Source organism: Neospora caninum, chromosome IV (genome assembly GCF_000208865.1).
Source record: "Neospora caninum Liverpool complete genome, chromosome IV".
Lineage (NCBI taxonomy): Eukaryota > Apicomplexa > Conoidasida > Eucoccidiorida > Sarcocystidae > Neospora > Neospora caninum.
This window is the reverse complement of record NC_018389.1, coordinates 48,372-75,114: the sequence shown is the minus strand read 5'-3', so window position 1 is coordinate 75,114 and position 26,743 is coordinate 48,372. Positions and strand designations below refer to the sequence as shown.

Sequence of the window (26,743 nt, the reverse complement as noted above, 5' to 3'; positions counted from 1 at the left end):
AGCAGGCCGGAGTCCATTCAGATCTCGCAGCGTTTTCAACAAAATTCCTCTTGGGCAAACTGGAGTTGAGTTCATTATAGCGCAGGCGTCCCGCAATATGCTGGTAAAACGGAGCTCGTGCCCTGGCGCAGCCGGTTGTTGCTGGAGTTTGAAAACTGGGTTCGCGAGACCAGATTCTAGTCTTCGCGCAGTCAGTCTGTTCGCGATGCTGCATGCCGGCAGGTGTGCATGCATCGGCCGTTTTTTCGTGGTTGTGTAAGCACAAACCGTCCGATTCTTTTCACGCACAGGCAGCATCTGTGGTCAGCGGCTAGCTTGTAAGCGGCGAAAGCGGATTGCAATTGACGTGGTTCACTTTTTTCTGACGCACGGTCCCCGAGACGAAACAGTATCGACACGACCGAACTGATGTCACAGGACGCTCGCGGTCCCAGGCTCGGCAATTCCTCGCGGTCCCTTGCGTTTTCTGTCAAAGCGGTGCGATTCTGCGGTGACGTTGCCCCACGTTTGTCGGAGTCTGAATTACGACAACGAGTCCTGTCTCGACCGTTTCCATTGCGTTGTGTCGTGTCGGGCCGCTGCCCCAGTTGGGGAGATGGGCGGCACCATGTGCAAGGGAAGTGTCTTTTCTCGCGATATTTCTCGCTCAACGTAATCTCGGGGGGGATCTCTGGGACCGCTCTTTTTCCGTTACAATGGCAGTCCGGACTTTGTCCAAGGTTCTCCCAGCAATAAGTCACGATTTCACAGCGCCGCTGTCGAAGTCTTCGTCTTGTCTTGGGGGACACGCCAAATTGGGGGCGGCGATTCCGTGTAGCGCTCGTGGTCCATTTCGACTCGCTCTTGTAGCAGAGCGCATTCCTGAGGCGCAAAACCGCAGCGGCAATGATGTCTTCGGGGGTTTCCAGAGCAACTGTTTCTCGGCAGGAAACGGCGCATTCTGCAGGTCTAGACGCCGCGCTGACGGAGATCGGTGCTCTCCCTCAGATTCTTGCGCATCTGGAAAGCTTTCGTTGTCGATGAAATACGCATCTTCCTGTGTAAAACCGAGAGAGGGCCCTCACTACAGCCTACAGCTAAGGGATACCGTTGCTTCCAGTCCCCGCCCGGGTGTTTATCGCTCGACGGTTCGCGAGAAACCCTCCCGTCCATCCGTTCCATGCCGCTATTCGCTCTTGTCAGATTTCTCTGCCAGCTCGAGGTTTTTTCCTGAAAGTTCTGTCCCAGCCAGCAAAGGCTCGTCTGCAATATCTCGCCAAAAACTGCGCGAACGAACGCACCCGCGTTATTTCCATTGCACGTCGTGTCGGCCTCTCGTGCCAGCCGTTTGCGGAAACGGAGTCGCGGGTGCTCAGCTCGGCCGTCGAAGCTTCGGAACTCAGCGTGTAGTTCAGAAGCGCCGGCATCAAATGCGCATCCTTCACCCTGCTCAAACAGCGTATGTTCCCTCTGAGCAGCGACCGCCTCCAATTCCTCATTCCCTCACTGCAACCAGCACGGTGAAGAGACTCTTGAACAACAACACAATCGCTGCCAAGGAGGCCGCAAAGCGCATCAACTGGGACGCATACATTTCTCACCAGAGGGGCGTGCGATGGCACCCCCAGGGTGCGTGGCGAGTGCAATTCTCTCGGCGGAATCACGAACGAAACTTCTTCGTTCGATGCGAGTGTTACTTCAGGGTGGGCACGTATGGTTTCCAGATGGCAAAAGATCTGGCCATTCGATATCGGCAGAGGCTCGAGAAAGAGTGGGAAGAACTTCAGGAGCAGTGGACGAAACTCGATATCATGGAAGCCCAACAACGGGCGAAATACAAGGAAAAGAAGGAAGAGCACCTACTCTTGGGCGACGGTGAGGAACAGGAACCTCACCCTGGGAGACGAAAGTAAATGGGGTTTCGGGGAACGGGTGCGTTAGGGATGTAGGCTGGCCCATATAACTAGCGACGTCCCCGAACGTGCTCACTGAAGTGTTGCCTTGGGGAACCACATGTTGCGAGGCACTCGATTGACGCGACCTCAACAGAATTTCTCGTGGCTACGTCACCAGTTCGTGAAAGCTCGTGTCTTGTCACCCACAGAGGTGTTATCAGGACAGGAGCGTTTATCCTGAATGGTTCATTTGTGGACACGCTGACAAGGAAACCCGCCTTTTGCCCGTTGACGAGGTGTGTGTGTACCTCCGTGTGAAACTAGGGTTACCGAAGGCACATTTTCTTGAATTGTGCCTTTGGCGTCGTTCACCGCAACGAGGTTTAGAAATGCTAAAAAACGCCTTAAGCGGAGGTACGCATGGGTGTTCATGAGAATGATTGTTTGGCGGATGACAGAAGCTGCGTTTGGCTTTGTACATCACAAGCATGTTCTTTCGAGCTCTTGTGATGACGTACGGGACAGCGCCGGCATAATAATATCCTTTTTGCTTCCTTCAAGTGATTTAAGGCTGCTGACAACCAAAATAAAGTTTCCACTTGTTTGACAGACTTCCAAACTAGAATTTCAGCATGACACGTGTAAAAGTCAACATTGGAATAGGTACTGTTTAAGATAAAATCCACGGATCCAGACTTGCGATATTGGACAATTGAAATCTGTCTCTGATACACGAGGTACACAGCGTACGCATGCCCACATGCGTGTACAGATATGTATTGCACTTTTTTGGCACATGCAGTCCGTCACGGGCACACCTGTCTGTGGCCGTGTTCACCCTTACAGCATGGAAATGGGCGAGCACCGGGAGGAGATGAGAGAACTCTCCTCCAGGTGCGTTCACACTGAAGGAAAACCAGTCAAGGCTGGAAAACCTGCTGGCAGTCGCTTATCGGACTGTATGTCTCATCAAGGAAAGTGTTGACGTATGGGGCATCCAAAGGATACTTTCGAAAAAGAAACACTATTGGCTTATCATTTCTACCAATATTTCCAATGATTTTGCATCCTCCCTCCAAATCGGCGCAAAACTCGCCTGACGCCAGCAGACCCCGGGCTGCGTCCGAGGGCAACAAAAAGCCGTGCACGTCTCGGCTGTATACCGCTGCCATCAGATACGCAGTTGTGGTATACACACGGAGTCTTGCCTGCATAGGTGCACAGAAAGACGCAATCGCGCGCACAAAAATCACGCAAGCAAAAATCAGGTGTTCACAGCAAACAATCGATATGCATACGCTCGTACACGGTTGCACACCCCTTATGAACACGTGCTTTGCAACATGCACATGGTGGGCCATCTTTAGATATATGTTCTGCTGCTTGTCCAGATCATCAATGCGTGTGCCATCTTGGACCAAGTAAGCCACAGCAATAGCCAAATACGACTCGATTGCGGTGGAGCTAGAAGCCCAGACCTGCAGATGACCCCCCTCCCTTGTCCCTGTTCGAGTACGAGAGCTGATGTGGGAAATGCGGCCATAAAAGAAAAAATTTAAGCACTGTGTTGCTCAAGCGCGCCTTTTTCTAGGTCTTACTTTGGGAAGATGATCAGCGACAAGCTTTCCATACGGCAAAAAGGCAACGGTGCCGATGGTAATGTCAGGTTTGTTCCAGGATGCAACTCCTCCTTCGCGTGGGCCTCTTAAATAACCACTGATGAGGCTCATCATGCCATACATCATGACAGGGCAGCTTGCCTTGAAGTACTTGCTCATGTACGGAGTAGGAGTCGCCAGCCCCACGTACATGGAGCCGCGGTTGGAGTACAAACTGCGTGAGCACAAAGCGATCGCCACAGCAGTTGTGACGGTTGGAAATCAGTAGGATGACAAGTTGGAATCGTAAGGCAGGCAATGTCATGGATGAGTCCAGCCTCGAGGGTAGAGGCAAGGGACGTGCTGACGTAGGGCGCTCACAAAGTCGTGACAGCTGTAGCTGCATGTGCCCGAGCTTCTCAAAGAAGATTCCAGAAGGTCATGACAGTCAGGCGACGTGCCATTACTGTACAGTGGGCCTAATGCTGATACAGGGGAGGTATAGGTTTGCCATAGCCGCTTCGAGGGATGCGGCTGACAGGAGCTTTGACTTACCTGTCAGCCGCGGTTCTAAAGTCGCAGGATGGATATCTAAACGACCAATTAGCTGCCAGACCGGAGACGTTGTACTTCTTCGTAAGCATAGGTGCAATAATTTCCTCGACCAAATCACGCAGGACGCCATGCGATTCCACTCCGCGTCCTGAGGAAGCCAGGGGCAGGACATGATATTCGTGTGGATGAATCTCTGAAAGAGTTGTACCGTTGCCAGCCCAGCGAAGCCTTCCAGAGCGTTAGTCTACGCAGCTATAACAGTCTGCAAGTCCACGTATAAAAAGTCCCCCCCTCACCGGCTGGTGTGTGATTTCGGACCAGGACCTCTCTTTGCTAATTTTACGAGATCTCTCGCTAAGATGCCGCGGGGCCACATATTCTGATTTCGGCTCTTTACATGGGTTAATGCCCGCTGTATTCTCCTTTCCCTCCTTCTGACCGGGTGAGAATCTGACGTCTTCAACACGTATTTGACCACGCGGAGGAGAATGACTCAGGTAGATGAAGGGTGGCATGCTAAAATCTGAAAGGTACAGGAGCTCCTCTTGATCCAAAACACTCTCCTTAAATGATCCCACAGCTTCTCCAGGCGACGGAAAGTCTGTTGGTGCAGAGCACATGTGGGAGGGGGGCAGAGAGTCACTATGGCTTACGCCACTCTCCTTAGCCTCGTAACGTTGCCACATGCTTTCCCAGCGCTCGAGTCGCTCTTGCTCCGTTCCTTGATAGATTGACAGATAAATGGCCCTGTTTACAGCGTCAACCAGCTGCACGTCTCCTTCGTTTGGAACGCTCTGGTAGAAAAGCTCAGTGGGTCCAAGTGCTTCTTCAAATGAGCCCTCAGTTGGCATTCCTGGTGCGTTAGGTACGGTAGGCGATTCACGATGGTCTGCCGGCAGTGGCGCGTCTTCCAAATCAGAAGGCGGCTCAGGAGGGAGATACATCCCTGAAGTAGGACAGAAACGTTCACAAGCGGGTACCCTTTATTAACTAGGCACAAACGAAAGACACGGTTCAAATGAAATAGCGCCGAACCAGGTGCAGCTTCTCCATCCAGAAATTTTATCGTAGTGTCATTGTTTCAGAGGGTACAGTGCATTCACGTTTTAAACAAAAGCGAACTGTTATTCTCACGAAGGTCCCCAATGCTTGACACTGCTAGATATCTGTTAGGAACGGTATAGGTGGAGCACTTACCGGCAGCCGACTCGCCGACGATTAACTGAAGCCCGTACAAAAAAGCACACAGCCCCGGAGGAAAACGGGGAACATTGAAAGTCAACATGGACATCCTGACGGGAAGGCAGAGATGTCTAAAACTTTGCCATGCAAATCGGGGGTTGCTTAAATTGACAATCTCCAACCTTTAGTGGCGTCACAGGGTTGATATGGAACCGAATTAGTTGCCATTTTGGTTTCCTTAGAACTAGCTGTGACTCTGTGTGCGCCTCCAGAGCAGGAATCGCGGTCCCCGTGCACAGACGGAACCGTGGGCAGCGAACACGGAGAGTGAGCAACATGAAACTAACCCCGCCGTCTTACAAAAAAGACAAGCTGTTATGTTACCAGACCTCCAGGTCTACAGAAAAAGTTGTGTGCAGCAGGTTGGCGCTCCTCTTTTACCCGTTTCTGTACGTGGCGTGCATTTCCTTCTTCACGAGCCAAGCTGGCGTTGAAATACAAGGAAGTGCAGAAGTAACCAGCAAGTCAAAAGACCGATGCATTCATCAATCTTCAGGTGTTTATTCCTCTGGCAACGAGTGAAGCCGTTTTTCCCATCCCCCACGGCACACAGCGCCAAGAGAAATCCGTGTCCGCTGTGGAGTCCAGATGCTACCAACCGAACGTTCGCAAGTGGCATCGCTCTTGACACAATAGATCGAAGACAAATCGACGTGTCCCATCAGAACTTCCATTTCTTGCTCGTGGCAACAGAGAGTCATTCAATTCTGCTTCAGCTTCCTTCAGGAGTCCATGCGCCGGGTGCCGGTAATACCCAGAGCCCCCGTGGAACTAAACTGTACTACATTAACAGAATAACCGGTTTTAACCGCGTCACGTCCGCCTCGTCATTCTGAAATTCAACGGTCGTGCTGCCCCAAACGACGACATCTGTATGCACCAGCTTACAATGAAGGCGTGATGCTCGCTTGTTAATTTACTCCAGCATTTATTACTTCAGCATTGTTCACTGCGATTTGTCCTCACGAGTTTCTGTCAGCTCCGACAAGCCTTTCTTGTCTCAACTCTAGTACTATGCATGTGTAAGGAAGAAAGCTATCTCTTGTAGACCAGCGCGCTCGTCCCGAGGGTACCCTTGGGGATGGAGCGCAAACGGTATGGTTGCAGTGGTGGAGGCCGGCAGTAGAGATGAGGCTCACTACCCCATCACGTGGTGGTTTGTCTCTTTCCGCCTTCGCCCACAAGAACTGCTCGCTAGGTCGGTACAGCTGTTGCCGACTTATGTGTGTGGGCCTGCTCGTTGCTTCGGGCCAGGGCTGAGACCGTTCGCGGCCCAAGACTGCTACCAGTACTCTCCCGATGCTAAAGCAATCACTCGGTGATTCCGTCCGTTTAGTGTAATGGGATGTACAGGATTGAATTCTTTTTTGGCCCCTCTGGTCTGTATTCTTGGGGATTGCAAAATGCAAAGCTCCAGGTGTGGGCAACTGGAACTGCAGCTATTTAACTACCCCACCGACGTCTGCGTTAGCTGTAGATCTACATCATTTCGGCACCGCCTTCCTCTGGCACGTACCATCATGGGCTCCAATGAGCTAATGTAACGGTGGTTATGCTCATGTGCAGCAGTGTCCGAACGTTCATACCTAACAATATCCTGAAATTTAACGTTGTAACCCGGAGTGTCCCGGTTCACCCGATTATCTTTGTGTTTCTAAAGGGTGGTGTTCGGTTGGTTCCATATCCACAATGCACGTTCATGCTATGCTATATTCACTCACAACGTTACAAAGTCATTCACAGCGTGCACCGTTTTATATCCGGTACAAGCATTGTTACTACAAGGTTAGATCACGGATGTCTCTCTTTATCGTATTCAAGATATGCCGTGCTTTTCGTGACCACCACGTTAAGCGTGCTCAACTCAGAGCTGTGCCCTGTACATTTGGAAAACCACAAGTTTGATGCAAGCTACACCTGGTAATATGATGACGAATACCATTCACGTGGGATCTGAACGGTTGTAACAGTCCAATGCAACGGCATGGAGTTCACCATGGGGTCAGTTGAGGAGGCAAAGCATTCTATCGTCGAGTCGGAGCAGTCAGCTACCCAGATTCCCGTCGGAGTAAAACTAATTTACTTCTTTTCATGGATCGTGAATACGAATTCAAAAAGGCGAACCAATGCTGTCCTTCAGGAGCAGCATGTGGGGACGAGGTGGCGGAATTTTGCTGCGCGGTAACTGGTGTTCAGGGCTACGCTGTTTTCTCGTGTCAGTGACAGAGATGGTTTAAGTTCATCCAAGTGGCAGTCCAGTCCCAGGTCATGGACTGAGGTACCCGACCTCCAGCATGAGGCCACCCAGGGCGGCAAGCGTTCACGATATTCTGTCGAAGTTGCCGGGCAACTGCGAACTTTTCTTTTCTTCTCCGAGTAGAGGCAATTGGTTTGAAAGACGTTCCGTCGTAATCTCTGTTTTTGCTCTGATTTGAGGACCTCAGACACACACGAGAAAAATATCTCCTTGGGATGCCAGTAACACTTGGAACAATCTGTAAGACCCGCGAGCGTCAGGTTGATTTCCTGGTGGCTGGTGTGTCAGGTCCAGATTTTCTCCAATTCATCCTGTCTCCCTTATTTTGCATTGGAGAATAGGTCCTTTTAATCGATTGAGGTAAACGCATTGCGTTATTGGCTCGTCCGTGTGTTGTCGGCCCTGCTTTCCACATAAGGAAGCAAGATATCTTGCGAACTAGTTTGAAAAGGAAGCGCTGGGCGACCGGCGGTACGCTCTTTTCCTCCATGCCATCGCGTTGTGCTAATTCGCTCTCCTTTTTTCAACGCTGTTTCTGCTCTATGGCGCTTCAACTCAAAATCCAGCGGTGTCGTGGTTCTCGGCTTTGGTCACCTTGAAAATACCTTTTAGCTTTCCGAAAAGTTTTGGACACTAACAACAGTAGTCACCTGCTGACCACCGTTTTTCACAGCGTGCACTCTTCGCCCTCATTTATCCTACTGTTGGGAAGTACAACGACAGCCCGGCAAGGTTGTTACATAATTCACAACGATCGTTTACCGACTGTACAGTCTGGGCACCCTTTGGGAGCGCCGACCTCCAGCGGGCGTAAGTACGCCTTCGTTCACCATTTTCCAATTTCCGGTCCAGTGTCCCATGAGAGAAGCCAGCTACTGCCTGCACTGGTCGTCGTCTGCCCTGGCGAGGTGAGATTGGTCGAAGTAAGGGCATCAAAGAAGAAGCCTGCCCTCAGCAAGCATGCAGTTCACCAGCTAGGAGGTTGCATGAGTGCGTTCTGAACAGAGATAGAGGCATTCAGATACACTGTGTACTCGTCCATGTACACAACATATGTGTGCATGCGTACTTATGTATACATATAGTCATCAACTTCTGTCTCTGACAATAACTGGGCAAACCAGGGGAAACGCTGTTCCTTCGTGGGAAGCGAATGCAGTTCTCCAACATGATTCAAACATGACGCGGCTAGATTCATTTGCATCATCGTAGCCCTCCCACAAGCTTGTTTCCCGGCGACCCTGTTCCCGTAAATAAGTGGAGAGGGAGTAACGTTGATCGGCAAGTAGTCAACAAAGTTGGCGAACTGCCTCAAATTACTGCTCAAGCAACTCTGGCCAGCTGATTGACCTTCCCGCAAATGTGCTACAGAATATGCATGTACGTTTGGAAAATTAACATTACGTAAACATTTGCATATATACTCGTGTACATGTACATGGGTGAAAGTACATTATGACTATCACTACGAAAGTCCATACAAGACCCAAAGACTCAAGAACATTCAATGGGGGTCCAATTTCGTCGTCAGTTCCACGTTGAAGCTACTTTTTTCTTGTTTGCCGACACCGCCTAGGAAGACTGTCTGCAATGCGCTTCTTCTGCTGTTTGTCGTCGCACGTAAAAGCTGAGAAAGCGACCTGCCGCACCTGCAACAAAACAAAGGTACTCAACCACGCGATCGTCTTCACTGGCACCGCCTGAATTCTCATCGAGGCAACCTTGTCTAACCTTGATACATGCAACGCGGATGTATGTTTGTGTGGATGCATCGCATACATATGTGCGGAGGTATGAGACAAGTAATGACCGCTACAGTGCATGAACTCATGTGGTGAAAATGATGGTGATATTTCAAGACAGTTTCGCCGCCACAGTCTTTCAAATAGATTAATGGCTCTGCTGGATTTTCGCTGCGTTAGTTGCCTGTGTCGTTTTTGAGAGAGTTGTCTTCAAACTGCTTACCGAGAGGCGCGAATGAGGCAACGGACTTGCTCCGTATTGCCCTGGATTTATAGTTAATCGGCAGAAGTGTGGTTTGTCGAACTAGCATAACGGTAGCTAGTTCTTAGGTCAGCGAACGCCCTCGCACGTGTTTCTCAACAAGCCTCCATTTGATCAAACGTTCGAGAACCAATGCATTGCCATTCGGAGACTACACCATGTTTTTTGCCTTCATGGTCACGTATCGCCACCGCATAAGCGATTGACGCACAATTCATTCTGCCAGGATCTGTGTACTGCTGTTGTGAGGCAACAGATCTTGTCTGTTCTTGCAAAGATGCACGCCACTATTGGTATTTGAGCTTCAGAACAAATGCACGCGCGCTTTCTGTTGAGTGTGCCACGATGTATGCGTGTGCGTCTGCGTCCCGACTAACGAACTCTCTTTATATGCAACCGCGGTGTGTGGCGCGTAGGATAGATCGTCGACAACTCGCCTGAATCGTTACAGGATGCCGACTTGCAGTCGTCAGATGAACGTTGCATCCCAGCAATTGCAGAACGTGGCAGACTCTCTTTCGCACCCAGGCGCCTCAACGCGTGCAGCAGGCGGGAACTGTGCGTCTGAGGAGCTGGCCTCGAAAGATGCAGCTCGCCATTCTTCCTGGGTCTTGTCTTCACAGGAGAAAACTTCCTCCAGTGAAGTCGCGTCGCCAAAAGAGCCTTTTAAAAACTGCAGGAAATCAAAGCACTTTTCACCCTGGTCTGGACAAGCTGCCAAGCCTGACGTTGGAGGAGGGCGAGTCTTCGTGCGGTCTCGGCCGAGCTTTGAAAAGGCATTCGAAAACAAAGAGTGGATACGCCTCTTTCGAAACCGTCTCGATTGTCTGTTGAGATATAATAGACAACATGATCAAGGAAAGAGATCGTCCTCGGTATCATCCACCAAATCAAATCCTAAACAAAACAGCGAAGAAACAGAACCAAGAGGTCCGGCAACTGCTTCCAGCAACCCCAAAGCATCCGACTACAAAGCTCACACTTCAGTTGGCACCGAGAAAGACAGCTTCAGTCTGGGAGGGGGGGCACGAACTGAGGACGACACCATTGAAGGGAAAAGGTGTTACCCGGGGGTTCCCCTTTTAAGAAAAGCAGAGGGAGAAGCACTACAGAAACACAAGTCGTTCGTTAGCAATTCGATTGTTCTTCCAGGGCCACCACGCGCGTGCAACCGTCAGAATACAGACGAACACGAAGCGGTCATAGCGGAATCCCAGGAAGGTCTGCCTGCCGCGTGCAACAGGGAAAAGGAGGCAGGGAAGCTTCACCTGCAACTGCAAGGGAGGCTGTGCATTCCTCCGTTATTCAAGGCTGCAGCCCTGTTTGGTCTGGATACAAATGTGCAGCCCCACCAGCAGTTTCTTGGCGTCGAAGATAATGACATGGTCCTCCAGCGCCTCCTCACCAACTACTTCGTCCATCGACTCTCGTCCAAACTACAGCAGGTCTCTCTTCTGCTCAAGGTCAGTAACCGAAAAACGCAGCATACCTCCTGCCAAGAGAGCAGAAACCGAGCGCGCTATTAGTTGTCAGAAAAGCCTACGATTACTCGAAGTTCTGGCACAGTCTCCCCCCGTCTCACTGGATACGGGGCTGTCAGATTACCAATTAGGAAAACTGGTCACAAACCAGATAGCTGTGCACATTTACTCGTTACCATATATATATATATATATATATATATATATATATATATATATGGTAACGAGTAAGAGACACCAAAATATCAGTATTGGTTGTCCCTCACAGACAATGTCGCTGAATGTAGCTGCCTAAACTCTCTCGTAAAAATGGTGGCATGCACCAAAATACTTAATACCATTTCGCCGGACGCTAGCTTAGGGGAATCATGGTAAGTGAGACAACTGCCTTCTTCACGTGGGTGTGCGAGGCCTCAGCGGACCTGTAGGACCTAAAAGTCAGAATTGACATTCTCATGGGGGCATACGCCAACGATTCGGGAGTAGACGGTGACATCCGGCTTGAACCTGGCCTGTCTTAGCTGTTTCAGGCGTCCACGAATCTGACTGTGTTCAAAAGAAAGGAACTCATGGGCCAATCAGCAGGCATATGATTCGCAAAGAAGACGTAATGCGTCTGTCAGCCGAAGATAGATTAGCGGTCCTCCGGCGCTAGTTTCATGGGGTGATGGAAAATACAACGCGGGTAGCGTTACGCCTAGGCTCAGCAAATGCCCCCTGAAAACGACGACATTCAATTAACCTGCTTCATATGTCTCTGTCTTAGCCCAGGAGACCTAGTTGTGCATTTCGGCGTAGGTTTCTCGCCATCCAATCATAACCAGGGTTTTTCCCGGAACCTGAGGATAAGGTGGCGGTAGCCCAATTTGGAAAATCCCTGTTTTGTTGCATTCGAGCCCGACATTAGGTATAGGAAGTATACGTTTTGCCAAAGTATAGAGAGGCACATGACATGCTCACCGGTGTCAGCAGTCTTTTTCGCCTGGGCATGTTTCCCACGGCTGTCGCCACTTTCGAGAACATCATAACGATAGAAACGTTGTGCGAATCGCGATTTCTTGTTTATGCCTACCTCGTAGCATTTGACACCTCTCGACTTCTGCACCGAGCCTGACCGCTCGCGGATCGTCACTATTGTTTTCGTCGTTGATGTCAGCGCCCCTACTCTTTTCTGTTGTCTCTTGTTGTGTGTGTGCGTGCCGTTTTATTGTCAGATGATTCCGCCGCATTTACCGCTTTTTCTGGGACCGGAAAACAAGCCCGCCTTGAGGCTTTCCAAGCTTACGGGTGTCCAGATTCTCTTGATTGGCGCTTCAATTGCGGAATCGCAGAGAAACACACGTTACCTTGTAGATCCGGCGGTCAATGTCCAGGCTGTTAGACGAAGCTCATGTGCACCGTTGTTTCCAAAAGAGAATGATTTTCGGCAGGCCGAGTTGCGGGGACACATTGACGCAATTCTAGCCGCCTACGCGCATCTTGCTTATCGACTGCAGCATCCGCTCAGAAAGGCAGTCGCGTTCTGTGTTCTAGTGGCCCTGAAACAAGGCCGCCAGGAAGCTAGAAAGAAACGCGAGAGCAACAACGCTGTCAAGACAAGTTTAGGCCCACTAGATACAGAGGATAACGGGGTTGATGGGAAGGAGAATCAAGGCCTGCAGAAAGTTAGGTTAAGTGAATCAAGTCTGAATGGCAACATTGATCCTTCTCCTGGCTGTGACTCTCCTGCTGGGGAAGAATCAGCACGTGAAGACAAACTTATCGATCTCGTTTCCAAGCTACTCAGTATGCCTCCCGTCGCCTGTGAATCTCCAGCTATTGTCAAGGGCGTCGCCGTTGAAAGCGCCCCGACACTGCCTCTCTGTATTCCCCAAATAGCTCGGGATGAAGCTTGGGTCCTGCCTCTCCCTTGAGTTCTACGAAGCTGAAAACACGGGAGCAGAAAGCCTGGGAAACCGTTATATCAGAAATAACAGGAACAGACAGCAATTACCCAGGCAGAGGGGGCCTGCATGCTACTGTGGCCACCATACGCCGTCAAGAGACAAGTAAACCAAGGGACTGGTCAAGCTGATGATTCGGTGTTTTGCTCTTCTGAAATGGTACTCTTGCATTCCACTGACAGAGGATGAGCGAGCACTATCGCAGGAAAATCTATCAGCTGCCTGGGCACAGAAGACCGCCCTACTTGGGGCAAAGAACCAGGTTGTGCGGGGGTTTAAAGGACAAATACATTGAAGCGAGCATTCAGGATATGTCTTGTACTATTCGGTATGACAAGTGTTTTACAGCGATGCTTTTTTGAAACTGAGTGGCAGGTAAAGATTAGATGTGTGCAACAGGGGAGCCTTTGGTCTCCCCGAACCCGTGAGCGCAATTTTATCCGAGACGTATCGAGCCTTTTCTTCCGCCTTGTCAAGCACACTTGTCTCTTGTACAATGTCGGGGAGCGTTCTCAAGATCGGATGGTTCTGGACTGTGACGAGTCAAAACATTGGAAACTGTCTCGCAGTAAAAAGGTTCAAATGTTTTGCTGACCACATTTTGGTTGATTTGATGACGTCACGGGCCGAAGGTGTGTTGCTCTCTCTGCTTTCTGCGGAGTACCTGACGGAATCCGCTTCACCGCGTTTCTCTGATACTAGGACAAAGGACCATCAGATCTCACTGGAATGCAACCTCTCACTCCGCTTATGTTACTCTCTGCCGGTATCCATTTTCGTCCACGGGTGGTGTATAATCTCTCAAAAAGCTCAAACAACTTTGCGGCTTCGATTAGGACTGCTATCCCATCAGTGCTATATGACAGCGCAAGTTTCATGCCAAGGTCTCGGAAGCCGGTCTGATATTTTCCTACGTCTGCGTTCGGGTCGGAAAGTTGACGTAACATCAGTAACATGCAGCCCTGTTTCCTTGCTGGCACTCCCTTTAGTCATTGGGTCATAGTGACTCCAGTAATACTATATCTACTACATCTTTTGCCGTGGGGGGAATTCCGGCATTCGCTTGGCGAAGACGTTTCTGTTGGCACCGTCCTTTGCACGGCACTGCAGGCCGAATGACAAGAATCTCCCCAGCCGGCTGTGTGTGAACGTGACGCAGCGCCGCGGGGGAAAAATAACGGATCCTTCACCGTGGGAAGTGACTTTAAGATACTCAAGTACAACGAACATACAGAAAAACATCTTCCGAGTTTGGAGGGTTCGGCACTTGCAATCCTTGAATCATGTGCAGGTTTCACTCGGCAGATGCAGCGAACTGGCAACTCTCCGCTGGGACGGCACTTACCGAGATTCAGCGCAACACAAATTTTCCTTGTATCCGAAGATCAGCCTCAGCAGAATATCAACCGGAAACCACCCCGCGAAATGTGAACTAACTGGGATTCACGAATTCCGTTTGGCACGCCAAATAAAACAGAATACGGCATCAAATGTCCGGCGCATTAAACAAAGCATTTACCAATGTCGACTAAAAAACGCTCCCTGGTGCACAACAGCTTTGCACATTACGCAGAGCTCCGTGACGTCTCTAGGGCGAAACGCCACGCCTTGATAATCCAGAATACACTGTCGTGAATGATGGGGAAAGCGATAGAGGGAAATAGCTCAATTAGCAGAAAGACAGCAGAAATGCCGTAAACAACGCGTCGCACGACGGGCTTCGTTGGGAAGTAGAAGTCCGCAAGAGGGAGGGCGGCCAGGCGCACAAAGGTGGCAGGCAACAAGCGAGGCTCCACATGTATGCCCTGGTAGTACGTGAAGAGCGAAGACGCCTGACGAGGGGGGAAATACTGCAGCCCACAACCACAGATGACACAACGGAGGAAACCATGGAAACCGCCTTTGCCGGGAATACGAGATATCCCAGCGGGTTGAAACCAGTGTCGACAATGCTAGGGTGGAACCCTGACCGTCTCCTCTCGACAAATGGGGTTCGATGAACTTACTTGCAGGTGAATAGATATCTCCTCTCGGCCAAAGAAAGACGAAATAAATTTCATCCATTCTATGCCATCCCACCTTGTCAGCAACACACGCAGACAGCAAGAAAACGCGTAAGGGAACAAGTAAGCGAGCAGACCACGTAGAGCATCACATCTCCTCCCTGTGGGTTCGACAGGCAGAGACTACCACATAAAACTACGCCTGCAGCTGCGCTGCAAATACCAAGTATCCCCTTCGGTATTGTTGAATGCTCCGGGGGTGCGAGCAGACTCATCTCTAAGCAATGCCGTGTTGGCCCTGGTTCCAGTCTCTAGAAGACCTGCTGTACCTTCTGTCCATAACATACCACGCAGCGACGACAGGATCAGGCTTCTGGTACAGCGCACTTCGAAGCTGGTTGACAAGCTGCAGGCTCTTTGAGGCAAGACCCTCGGCGCACCGTAGCGCGGCTGAGTCGAATCCTGTAGACATCTTCAGTGTCCTGGCGGATTCTCCGGGTGTCTTTCCTTCCACGACTATGTAATTGTGCGGAGACTTGGAGTGCGCTACCCGATCAATAGAATGTGGTGACAACGTCGAACAACCGCGCAATTTGCTTTACTCGCGTACGCCTCAGCCGCAGCGGTACGGGAGAGAGTTTTCCTCATCCCTCAGCAACCTCTCTGAAACAGCGATCCCCCATGCGGCGGCTGCCGGAGAGCTTCTTTGTCACCGGTCACTGCCCCTGGTTGGCGACAATCAAAGACCTGGTCGCATTGAAAAAACCTCTTCAGAAACCACATCACACCCCATCCCCCCAGGAGCGCATGTACGCCAAAACAGTCAAGACGCGCAACTATCGGCCTCTACCCAACACACATTAGGTGCTAATGAAGGAACGTTACAAAGTACGCGGATAACACAGGCTCTCTCGATTCGTCTCACGGGAATGCGGAGCAGGAGGGCACTTCGATAGCTTGGGATGCATGTCAAGCGTCCAACAGAAGAAGGGGCACACAGAAATAGATTCGGTCCTGCTGTGGTAGAGTACGTAAAAACTAAAAATGCAGTTGCCGTGTGTCGTCTTTTTTTCGTTGGGAAGAAATTTTCTGTTTCTTCCGGGGAGGAGCGTTTGCTTGGGCTGAAACCGTGAATCGCGAATAAATCGAGCCGCACTCTGCGTAAAATTGCAATGCGGTGCCTTTGTGGCCTGCTGATTTAGTGGGCCACCAAGCTGGCAGTTGCTGACCAGCCATCCTGCCGCTGTCTTGGCGCTCATCTTCACGTGGTGAGATGGCTCTCGCATGTTTGTGTGTCGAATGAGATCACCAACAGTTGTGTAGCACGGCTAGTCCTACCATCAACCGCAGCACACTGTATCCGACGTAAATCTGCCTTCTGCACATCTGCGACGTATGGTGGTTGAACCCGAAGAAACGGAGGAACCTCTATAGGAACGAAAAAAAAACGTGTATCTACGAGATTGCTACATACAGCTGAAGTTCTTTCAACCCTGCTTTACTGCTTTTCTTCCACCGCAATAAGCAACCATGGTCTTGCCCAATCTGGAATGTTCGTGTGTTGTGTTACAGTGTGTAGATGCCCCGCTATCTGCCACTGGTAGATTTACCGAAGGATGTCGTGTGACCGGTAGCAGATGGAAGATCAACCATCCCATGCGAATACCGCCGAACTGCTGTTCATAACCGAAGCTTTCAGGAGCTCTGACTGCCATATACCCTCCCAGCTGTGCACTGGTAGTTTAGGTTTTCAACAGTGTGGTATGGCAGTCGCTCAATGCCACCCAGGCAGCTTACAACTGGAATGCGCCTTTAAGAGCGACTACTAGCTCGGATACTCTTTTTCCAGTTTACCTGACTAGAAGCGGATTCCGAATCTCAGAAGGGGCATATTCCGTGGTGCGAATAGCAGGTGAAAACAGGAAAGTGTAAATGGTTGTAACAACGTCAATTTTTCGGTGGTGGCGTCTGGCGGTTGTCTTTGGTGCGCTAGCTGGCGTTGTGTGAACGCGAACCGCGTAATTACAGTGTCGGATGTTCATATGTGCACGTGTTCGGAAGATGGAAGTTGGAACTGTGATTCTGTTGAGGATGAAGCGTCACAACATGTCCATAGAGAAAAAAGGAAGAGGCAGGGAAGACTACTGGGAGAATATTTGGAGGATGTTGATCAGTATCCGATGATGACCACATGGTCGAAAGAAAACTAAGAATGATTCTGCTCGAGATGACCTTTGACGGCACCACCGACGTTGGCAACGTCGATAAGGAACGTATCGTGCCCATAAATTGAGTCAAGCGTGTAAAATGCGACAGATTTGTTTCCTGCTCGTTGCAACGAATGAGCCAGCTGTTTCTGTTGCCATATTGGAAAGAGAATGTCGCTTTTCACGCCGATGACCAAGGCAGGCATCCGCACTCGGCGGAGACTGTATTCCAAAGACAGCTCGCCGGTCGGTCCCACGGGCTCTTCGAGAGAGAAGTGGTCCATCGCCTGATGCAACGGTCACACTACAGAAAACAGCCTCCTATAACTAAAAGGCTTTTATCTGTTATGGACCGTCTGGGTTCGACAGCAAACACGGTCTTATAACTGGCAGAACGCCGGCTGAGGATGATCTCCGCTGATCCTTCGGATTTGTCTAAGACACAAAAAGCCTGGAATTCGACAGATACGCGACGCTGAAACCCCCTCATTGATCGTCTTGGCTGTCCTCACAAAGCACAAGACACTTGTTGCAGAGAGTTCACCTCCCGAACGAGCAGTGTCACGCCCCCGTACTTTCAATCGCAGCTGACTTCGTGTGCCCCGGCTGCCTCACCTTCGAGATGAATAACATCGAGTTTGGATCATAAAGGTGACACCATTTTTTGCCTTGATGCTCCAGGTATGCCTCAACGGTGAAGTCCGGACCCAGAGTAGGAGGACGGTCGTACAGTCGTTTTGTTGCAAGGTTTGCTTGGCTTTCCGCATTCTTTGTGACATTGTCGGTCGGGACTTGGTGATGGACGCGCTGGCGTCCGAACCTTTGTGTCCACTCAGGACCACTCCGGTAGGTAATAGTTGCGATTTCCCTAGCGAGTTTCATACCGGTAAACGGATATGCCTTTTCGTAGTAGTCGCCATTATTGAAAAGGGGATCTGCCATCTGTGAGGAACGAGCATTAAGCAGCAGTTTTTCTCACTGAGATGAGCAGTTCTAGCAGAGAGCATTATACCAAGACGATTCTGTGCCTATAGTTCGTCTGATCCTGCCACAAGTGTCCATCGAAATAGGCCGCACTCGTTTTCAAAAGTTTTGCTTCCCCAGCAGACCCATAGTTCATACTACGGGGTGGGCAACGATGCGAGCTTCCTTTTTCATCTCTTACTGCACTTTATACTTGTGGAGTAGTGTAGCATGTGTTATTGAATGTAAGTACGACGCATGTAATGTGGGAACAGAAGGTTTCAACAGAGTGCGAACAAAAACATGTGCGCAAACACCAACGTCCTTCGTCATGGTTTGCGCGAAACTAGAGACCAAACAGTTTTCGACAGAGAACCCACTGGGGGACTTACGAGAACTTGACGCTGGGCATATCGGAGGGCAATTGAGAGAGGCGAACTGGTTGCAGCACCGCTGATGCTGACAAGGCGCTTCACCCTCTCCGGATACATGGCCGCAGCAGCAACGCTTTGCATGCCGCCTAGGCTGCTGCCAACAACGGCATGCAGGGTTTCGATGCCAAGGTGGTCTGCGTTAACGGGAAAGCAGAAGGAGCATGTAACTCTGAACCGATATTCGGGACAGGGAAACGACACAGGATGTCCCTGTGTCGGCCCAAGCACTCCAGTGCGGGGGTGCAGCCATTGGTGACTTTCTCGACATCTAGGAACACAGAGGCGACATACACCCGTTCGACTGCTACAGTTGCATGTATGGTGAAGAAGTGCGTAGAAATGCAGAAGCAAAACCTTCTACACATTAGGAAAGATTTTATGGGTTTATTCTATTGGCGAACCACACAGTATTTGGCATGAGAACGCCGAGAATCGCAGACCTGAACCCTATAAAAGTCACCCATAAGTTGCGATAAAGCGATAAGCAAACAAGAAACGGGCCAGCGGATACGAGCTTCACCTTGCTCATTGATGCATCTTACCGACAACTCGAAACATGACTCGCACCATATCTTGAACTGAAAACATCGGAAATTCCAAGCCATAACGTATTAGCTTCCCGTCTCTTCGACTGTTGAAGGAACTAGGTCCTGTGGTTCCCGAACAACCTCCAAAGTTAGCTACGCAGATAATGAAGAACTTGTTGGTGTCCAAAGCGAGACCTGGGCCAATAAAGCTCTCCCACCAGCCTGACAGATGATTCACCCACATAGACAGAGAGACAGATTTAACTCCGGCATTCGTGGAGGCCAGAGATGCTTTTCGATACCACATCCTCTGTCGCAAAAGAGTGTAGAAACAAGATGATAAAGGTGAACAGCTGCACTGCTTTTCGCATATCACATATGCTCCTTCTATTGAAGCTGCACTCATCTCATGATCACACGCTTACTACAATGTCCATAACTGTCCAAGCTCGTTCTAAGACAAGGATAACTGGAGGAGCAAAAGCCCTGCGAAAGCTTGACGAAGCATCATAACCAATGATCACACTTTATCCCCAAAAGGCGGTCTCTCATATCCTTAAACAGGTGACCGGTTAGAATGTCGATTCCGTGTAGCTTTAGGTTGCCGTTTTTTTCAAGCAATGATGGAATGGACACACACCGCTTTGGGGGTTCATGGAGCTGCTTCGGGCATGGGAGGATGCGGAAAGCCCACAAGTGAGGAGGACCGCATTACTTTTGGACGCATTCAAGTCTCCCCACGTCTCGTATGCAATGCTGACAGAATCGAGCATGCCACCGTATGACGTTTGGAAGCTTCGCTTGCATTCTTGTAGGTAGTAACCGGAATGAACGGGGGAGTAACAAGGTTCAGGGCCTGCGGAAGGAGAGGTGTCATTGACAGAAATTACGCTGATATCGTGGGAGAAGCAGCAGTGTATAGGGCTTGATTTTAATGGTCTTGCTCGACGGCCGGAAAGACCGGCCAATGCGGTGCAGTTGGTGAAGTGTATTTCGGCTGCCCAACATCCTGAGAGGGGTGGTGTGTGAAGAAAAGTGCTCTGGCTGTTCATGAGGAAACCAGAGGCGATCCTCTAGACACGCGGTGCGTGTGGCTCACAGTTACTTCACGAGTCACAGCAAACGCTTACGCACAAAGGCACGTATGTATCTCTGAGCACGCAGATGCAGATTCCCATGAATATATATACATATATATATATATATATATACGTATATACGTGGTTGCATAAGAGGAACGCCTTGTAAAACTACTCTTATCTGTTCTGAAGTATACGCCCAGGCAAGTCGGTTGCAGTGATTGGTATTGCCCTCAGGTGAAAACTGTTCCACAACAAAGTTTGTGATGAGCCGCTACGTTCAAAAGCAATCATCTCCTGCGTGTCGTTTTGCCATGCCTTTACCCGATGTGACTCCGTCTTCTTCGTCGTCGTCCTCTCTAGGATCTTGTTGGGAGGGCGCCTTCGATGACCGCGTGGATGTTTGTTTGGAAACTCCTGCCTCCCTACCATCAGGTAGAGGCTCAGGTTCGAGTACTAGTCTGGTGGTACAAGAGCAACCGGCACAGAGTTTACCGCCGCAGCCTCCTGGCCATTTGATGGAGTCATTACCTCCTTCCCGACTTTCGCCATCTGGCATGCATTTTGCCGTAGCGGCGTGTGCTTGGCGCGAGGTCCCACCATCGACAACCGGGAAGCGCTTCAGGGCAGAGGTGTGGATATGGCACTTGTCGTCTTCTCTCCATGGTGAGTAACGCCGCTTACTAAAGGAGACCGGACTTATCTGATTGCGGACAGTTGCCGATGCAAGAGCACAGAGAGAGTACACCCCACCCTGATAGTCTGTAGGGGAAGTTGAATGCCGTAAAACTCGAGATGTATGAGGCTTCACGACTGTCGCTGCGTTATTGTCTCTCTGTAGACGCCGAGTGCAAGCCCATCCAGAAGCGTTGTTTATGGTATATCGGTCGTCTTCTGTTTTTCTCGCACATCTACCCGAGCACGTTGCCGAACGGACTGTGACAGCCTGCAAAGCGTGGCTTCCCGCAGTGCCAGTCGACGCGTCATTCGCATGATGCCGTACCATGAGGGAGTGGCGGGCTCTAGAGAGCCGGTTGTTTGAGCAGGGTGTCGCCCGGCAGTAAACAGCTCTCATGAAAGTTCCCATTGTGGCTATTCATGTCAAACACACCTGCCTGGCTGTGTGGGTAATTCCATCGCACCGCATTGCTGGCACGAACGCAACAAGCACTGAGTCTGGATATCCCCCGCCAACTCCACGATGCAAAAGTGCGGTCTTTCTCCCACTGTCTCAGACGAATTAATGCTACTTCACGAAGGCCTCATATTTCCAAACTCTTCAGTGATCAGAACCTCTTAGCCAGCTGGCCAGAGAGCCACATCGGCCCTTAGAACACCAAGAGCAAAACGATGGGACACATCACAAAAAATAAGCCATTTAACTGGGGATACAATGGCTCCATAGCGGAGATTGAAATCGATGTGTCCAAAACTGCTTCTTGGAGCAAACTTCACGAATGGTCGTTTCAGTTTAGAAGCAGAACGCCTGCAGCCAGTGGCCTCGGACGGCGGCCGCTGGGCTGAGCAGTTGCTTTTTCAGATAATAGCAAGCTTGCCGATATAACCTAACAGACGCAAACTGAACATAGTGGAAATTCCTGCTCATAGGGTTGAATTATTTAAGAGAATGCCGGTGGAGCAGGCAGGTGATTTTGCCTATATTACTGCGGTGCTTTTGTAACCTGACAAGGGGCAGCACACAACACCACAGCTGTCAGTCAGTTGAGTTGACATTTTTGAGGATCGACTCATTAACAACAACATCGCGCATACTTCAGGAGCCTCCCTTTGAACGATAACTTCGGAAACTACTCTCTGTTGCATCTGGCATACGGAGTTCTTTTCATCTGCTACTTCTTTCGGTAACCCGAAGGCAACATCAATCTGCTCCAGAATAACTTAGTTAATCAGCGTAAGACGCAGATATAGGTAGGTAGTATCACCGTATTGGGAAGGTAACCCGTTCAAGGTTGATCACGTTACAGGGGCATTATCTGCATGTCGCCAGATACTGTATCGCCGTCGTAATGAAACGTGTACATTCGGAGCAGTTGAGTGGATGCTATACCGTAGTACACTACAGTTACGCGTTGTGACGATTTTTATTGGTTAAACACGTGAATCGTCCAGACACTCAGAAGCAGTATACCACATAATGTATCCCCCTTGCTTTCCGAGAGCCTGCTCCAACTACCACACTCACTAATAATAGGAGTAGTTTTGGATCAGGATAGGTAATCCCCAATAAACGCTTATAAACAATCGTATCTCAGAGATTTATCTTTCCTATGATCTATGATCCACCTAGCATCTGATTAGTAGTTCTGTTTCGCTGTTCATGCGGAATATAACACTCCACATAATAAGCCCGAGAACGTACAGATATGGAATAAACGGTGTCCGTCTCCTATAATTGAAGTCAATCATGTCTCTAATTGAGCATCCATGACGACTCTGTTTTAATATACTCTGAAGCTTGAATCTGTACAGACAAATTGTTCAAACACCAGCTTCCGGGAAGCCTGATCACACGAGGCGCGGATGAAGTCTAGTCTCATCGTTCACCGACTGTGCCAGTTCTGTTTGCACCGCAGTCTGGAAGAAGCTTCTCGTCCGTGTAGACGGCAAGTGGAATGACCTTTCTGGTATGGTATGATGAAGCGACCACCCTGTAGATGGACGAGCGACTTAACTCATCAGACCTGGAAAGGCTTCTCTAAAGTCGGTAGCAAGTGTACCAGTGGGGCAACCCTGACTAACGTTCTAAACTTGCCATCACCAACGAGATGTATTGTGAATGTGTGTATATCTAGATATCAGGGGCAGGCAAAAGTAAGGTGGCTTATATTTTTTTCGACCAGGCCGAGTGGCAAGCATGGGAGACAGCTTAGGGGAAGAGAACTGCCCCCGGCGGCGATCAGAGACGGGGACGCCACCGGCTACGCCTGTGGTTTTTGTGAAGACTTTGTTTGCCCATGTCTTTTTCCAGGAGAGGCCTCAGCATGGGTCAGTCCGAAACGGAGAAGCATCACTGTTCCTGCTATTTGAGTTTCCGCGTTCACAAACCTACTCTCGGCTCGAGAACGTCTTGTTCGTTCCAAGATTCTTCCCTACTAGTCTGTGCGGTGAGAATATCTTGTTTTCGGTCAGTTAACGAGTCGCGTAAAAGCTGAAACGCCACGGTGGAGGCAAATACCCTCACCCACACTCACCGTACGCCCCAGCAATCTCCACATAGGTCGCCCAGAAAAGATAAACCTCAGGCGTGGTTCCCGGCACAACGGTTACAGTGTTTTCAATCAAAGGAAGACTGCTACCGAAGCATCTCCATTACAGTGTTTTCACACATCAAAATCGAATAGGAACTTTCCGTCGACTGAAGAATTGCCGCAGTCTTACCCGAGGCATCAATTACCTTTGAGTGGTACTTGCGAGCATACAATGTGACGCAACCAGCAGACTCTAGTACATAACGCTGTAGTTTGTGAGCCGCGTGGCCGTTTCGATAAACGTTATATCTCTCCTCTATCTAAAAGTTCTCCCTTCCAAATCTTTTGCCCTTGACTCAGTTTGGCTGCCGACGGATGCAGCGTCGGGGCTGCATGTCCAACGGCCTAAATGCCTTACAGCTTCTTCATCCAACGCATGGACGTGATTGGTTGCTTGCCTGTGGGGATATACGTCCACTGAAGCGTAAGGACAGGGAAACAGAAGAACTGACACTCGGCCATCAACAGGAATCACGTTCAGGGGGACGTGTCGGCACCGAGGAGAGAAATTCGCTGCACCACTACATGGAGGCCTGCTATGCCTACGGCAGCGTTGCCTGTACTACACGGCAAAGATTTATTCCCATGTCGCGCGTATACTCTAGCGAAAAGATCTAATTCCCTACATTTGTGAAAGTTTCGTCGCCACAGCCGGTTGCTTAGCCACTTGCACGACGAAAAAGAGAACAACCATTGGCTAATTTGGTGAAGTAGGAACGTAAGAGCAAATGCCATGGCCTTCCACGAAGCTACGCCTCCGCAACTGGAGGTGGGCATAAGCCTGTGTGTATGGCCCGTGGCTGGGCATTCTCTCTTCGGAATTCCTTCTTCATAAAAAGAAGCTACACTGTTGATTTCCGGCGGCGCCACAGTCTCTTCAGAATAACTGCGAATATAGAACGAGGTACATAAAGGAAGCAGCGCCAGAAAATCGCCAATATTGGGCAACTTAATCTGCAGGCAGCCAAGGCAAAACGTTCACGCAGTACTGTGCTATTTTGCAATTTGTCTTCTGTTGAAACCAGTTGGTTACCTTAAAGAGCATGAGAGGTCCAGAAACTTCCTGTCCAGCTTTCGTCTCGGTGGCAAGAGGATCGGAGGGAAAAATCGCCCTAACGTCGAACATAGTGCCGAGAGGCCCCTCTCTCCGTTGGATGGCCCTCCCGTTGATCCAGACACTCCACGTGCGCCAGGTGCCGGTGTCTGAGTCCTGCAGAGGTCAGTCAGAGATAAGACAAAATGTCCTCGCCCATGCAAGGACCTAGGGTATACATGAAAATTGTGCACATAACAATGACGAGATACATCTGAATACATGCATATATTCATGCACTGCACATCCCTCTAGAATGAGACTCATTAGAAAGTGCTTTTCTTTCCCTTTCATTTGTCGCTCACCTTCTGCTCAGCCCATGTGTTGTCGAAAGCGACGACAGACTGCTTCAGGTTGTTCAGGGGAAGGTGGGTTGTAATCTTCATCACCGGCGACTTCTCGTCGTCCTTGATAAGTTCCATGTCTGTGATGCTACTGTATGAGGCCATCACGCGACGCTTCAGCATGCTGATTCCCAGGGCCTTCATAAGATCATCCACAGGATCGGACCGGTTAAGAAGGACTTGCCAACTGCCCCGAAAGGCTGCGGCCTGTCGGCTGATGGAGTCGAACCAGACTTCCGCGATGTCGCCTGAGATTGGCAAAGACACAAACCCGAAAGCATGGCCGCACACACAATGGAAGGGGACACAGAGATTTAGGAAGGCATATCTCCATCCCTGGTCCTGAGGAGGGAACTGGGACCGCCCGGCTCTTGAGAGGACCGATGTCGTGCTTCCCGCCTCCTCATTCAGTGCACGATAGATGCGCGTACCGAGTTGGAAAGAATTGGTGTACTCCAAATGGGTAAGAGGCCTATAAGGAGCAGCGACGGCCCGTGCCTTTTCCTCCGCGCAGATCTCCTGCACCAGTGAGGATAAACACAGAAAGCGGAGTACCAGAATTTTTGCATGGGCTCCGCGACGGCAACTGCGCGACAAAAGCAGCAACGCCGTCTTTAGATGCCCTTTCTAGCCGCCGGGAGCGTTTCAACCGATATTTGTGCAAGTCCGTATGACTGGTGGTCGTTCCTTGATTGTGTTATGTACCCGGAAGCAGACAATACCGTCGTAAAAACATTGCTCCTGACACTAGACAGTCGACCAGTGCACGAGTGGAAGTGTTTCGTCCATTTCCCATATCTACAGAATCCAACAACAACGCAAAGCGGCATTCACTTTTGCCTTTCATGCTGTTAGAGACTCCTCCTGTCCCGCTGCATCCTCAACAACCTCGGGATGCATGCAACAGAGGACTTCCACGATGTTCTTTAGCATTACAAACCGACGGCGTGTTCTTGCAGAAGAAAGTCGGGCTAGTCTCGCCTGTTCTGCCACCAAAGAACGATCCAAAGTCCGATACCACGTTCTCTTACCTTTTCCACATCACTGTTGCTGGCGGCGGTCTCCGTCATGGAGACCTCCGGTCCGAGCGTGGCAGCTTCCATGGCTTCAGAGCAGGAATCGTTAGACCCGCGCAGCGTCAGGAAAACTTTGGCAGTTGAAGCAGCCCAAGAAACTTCAGGGTCGGCGATTGTCTCCGTGGAGACCGTGGCAGGAGTGTCGATACCGGTCACGGAGTTAACTGGAAGAATCAGTCGGCGCCGTCTAGGCGATCGGCCGTCCGGGATTTCGGCTGTTCTCGCAGCAACTAGACTTTCCACGATCTGGCTCTGAACTGGGCCAGAAATAAGGAAGCAGAATGCTACAAGAGCACTAAGCGAAAAAAGTCCAATACTGGCAGGGAAACTGCAAGGCATAAGTCGTGGCGCTCTACCTCCCGTCCGAAATACTTGGCACACGCGCAAAGGTGCGCCAAAACCCCGCGAATCTGCAAACAACAAGACGCCTGTTGTCAGATGCTGTCACTCTCCTACGGCTTTCTTTTGCACAGCTCGAAAGCGGACGCTTAACCATGGATCAGTACTGTCGCCTTCTATCAGTACTTGGGCAGCCTCGTGGATCTGACCACTGTCGTTTGTGCTAGTGAACACAGAGAGAACGTGGACCTTTACGGGAGGGGATAGTGGACAGGCAGGCTTTTGAAAAAAGAGAAAATACGCCTTCACATGACTGGAAAACGCGACTGCGGCGTCCGGTCCTTCGCGGAGCCAGCAAGGCAAAAAAAGACCGGCAGCCAACCCGCGGATAGTTCAGGAGTCGCGCTGTCTCCCTCCCACCTGGAGACGTGAGCTTAGAACGATGGATTCGTGCA

At 50.3% G+C, this 26,743-nt stretch overlaps 5 protein-coding genes across 5 annotated transcripts; 1 reads left to right on the top strand and 4 right to left on the bottom strand.

Moving 5' to 3' along the window:
• Positions 1–695: 695 nt before the first annotated feature.
• Positions 696–1,892, top strand: NCLIV_009580 (uncharacterized protein; the record flags this gene model as incomplete). The annotated part of the gene is made up of 1 exon (XM_003880473.1): positions 696–1,892. One exon carries the CDS (start codon positions 696–698, stop codon positions 1,890–1,892), a length of 1,197 nt encoding a protein of 398 aa, XP_003880522.1.
• A 601-nt stretch (positions 1,893–2,493) lies between these two features.
• NCLIV_009570 (conserved hypothetical protein) lies at positions 2,494–5,943 on the bottom strand (the record flags this gene model as incomplete). The annotated part of the gene is made up of 6 exons (XM_003880472.1): positions 2,494–2,540; positions 2,920–3,082; positions 3,473–3,707; positions 4,028–4,175; positions 5,225–5,249; positions 5,869–5,943. The coding sequence occupies 6 exons, from the start codon at positions 5,941–5,943 to the stop codon at positions 2,494–2,496; spliced, it is 693 nt and encodes a 230-aa protein (XP_003880521.1).
• Positions 5,944–14,519: 8,576 nt separating this feature from the next.
• NCLIV_009560 (conserved hypothetical protein) lies at positions 14,520–15,429 on the bottom strand (the record flags this gene model as incomplete). The annotated part of the gene is made up of 3 exons (XM_003880471.1): positions 14,520–14,804; positions 14,961–15,033; positions 15,305–15,429. The coding sequence occupies 3 exons, from the start codon at positions 15,427–15,429 to the stop codon at positions 14,520–14,522; spliced, it is 483 nt and encodes a 160-aa protein (XP_003880520.1).
• A 1,734-nt stretch (positions 15,430–17,163) lies between these two features.
• On the bottom strand, positions 17,164–20,140 carry NCLIV_009550 (putative homoserine O-acetyltransferase; the record flags this gene model as incomplete). The annotated part of the gene is made up of 5 exons (XM_003880470.1): positions 17,164–17,451; positions 17,780–18,106; positions 18,520–18,695; positions 19,104–19,310; positions 19,729–20,140. 5 exons carry the CDS (start codon positions 20,138–20,140, stop codon positions 17,164–17,166), a joined length of 1,410 nt encoding a protein of 469 aa, XP_003880519.1.
• Positions 20,141–23,790: 3,650 nt separating this feature from the next.
• Positions 23,791–25,976, bottom strand: NCLIV_009540 (conserved hypothetical protein; the record flags this gene model as incomplete). The annotated part of the gene is made up of 5 exons (XM_003880469.1): positions 23,791–23,853; positions 24,470–24,646; positions 24,835–25,121; positions 25,305–25,392; positions 25,905–25,976. 5 exons carry the CDS (start codon positions 25,974–25,976, stop codon positions 23,791–23,793), a joined length of 687 nt encoding a protein of 228 aa, XP_003880518.1.
• Positions 25,977–26,743: the final 767 nt, after the last annotated feature.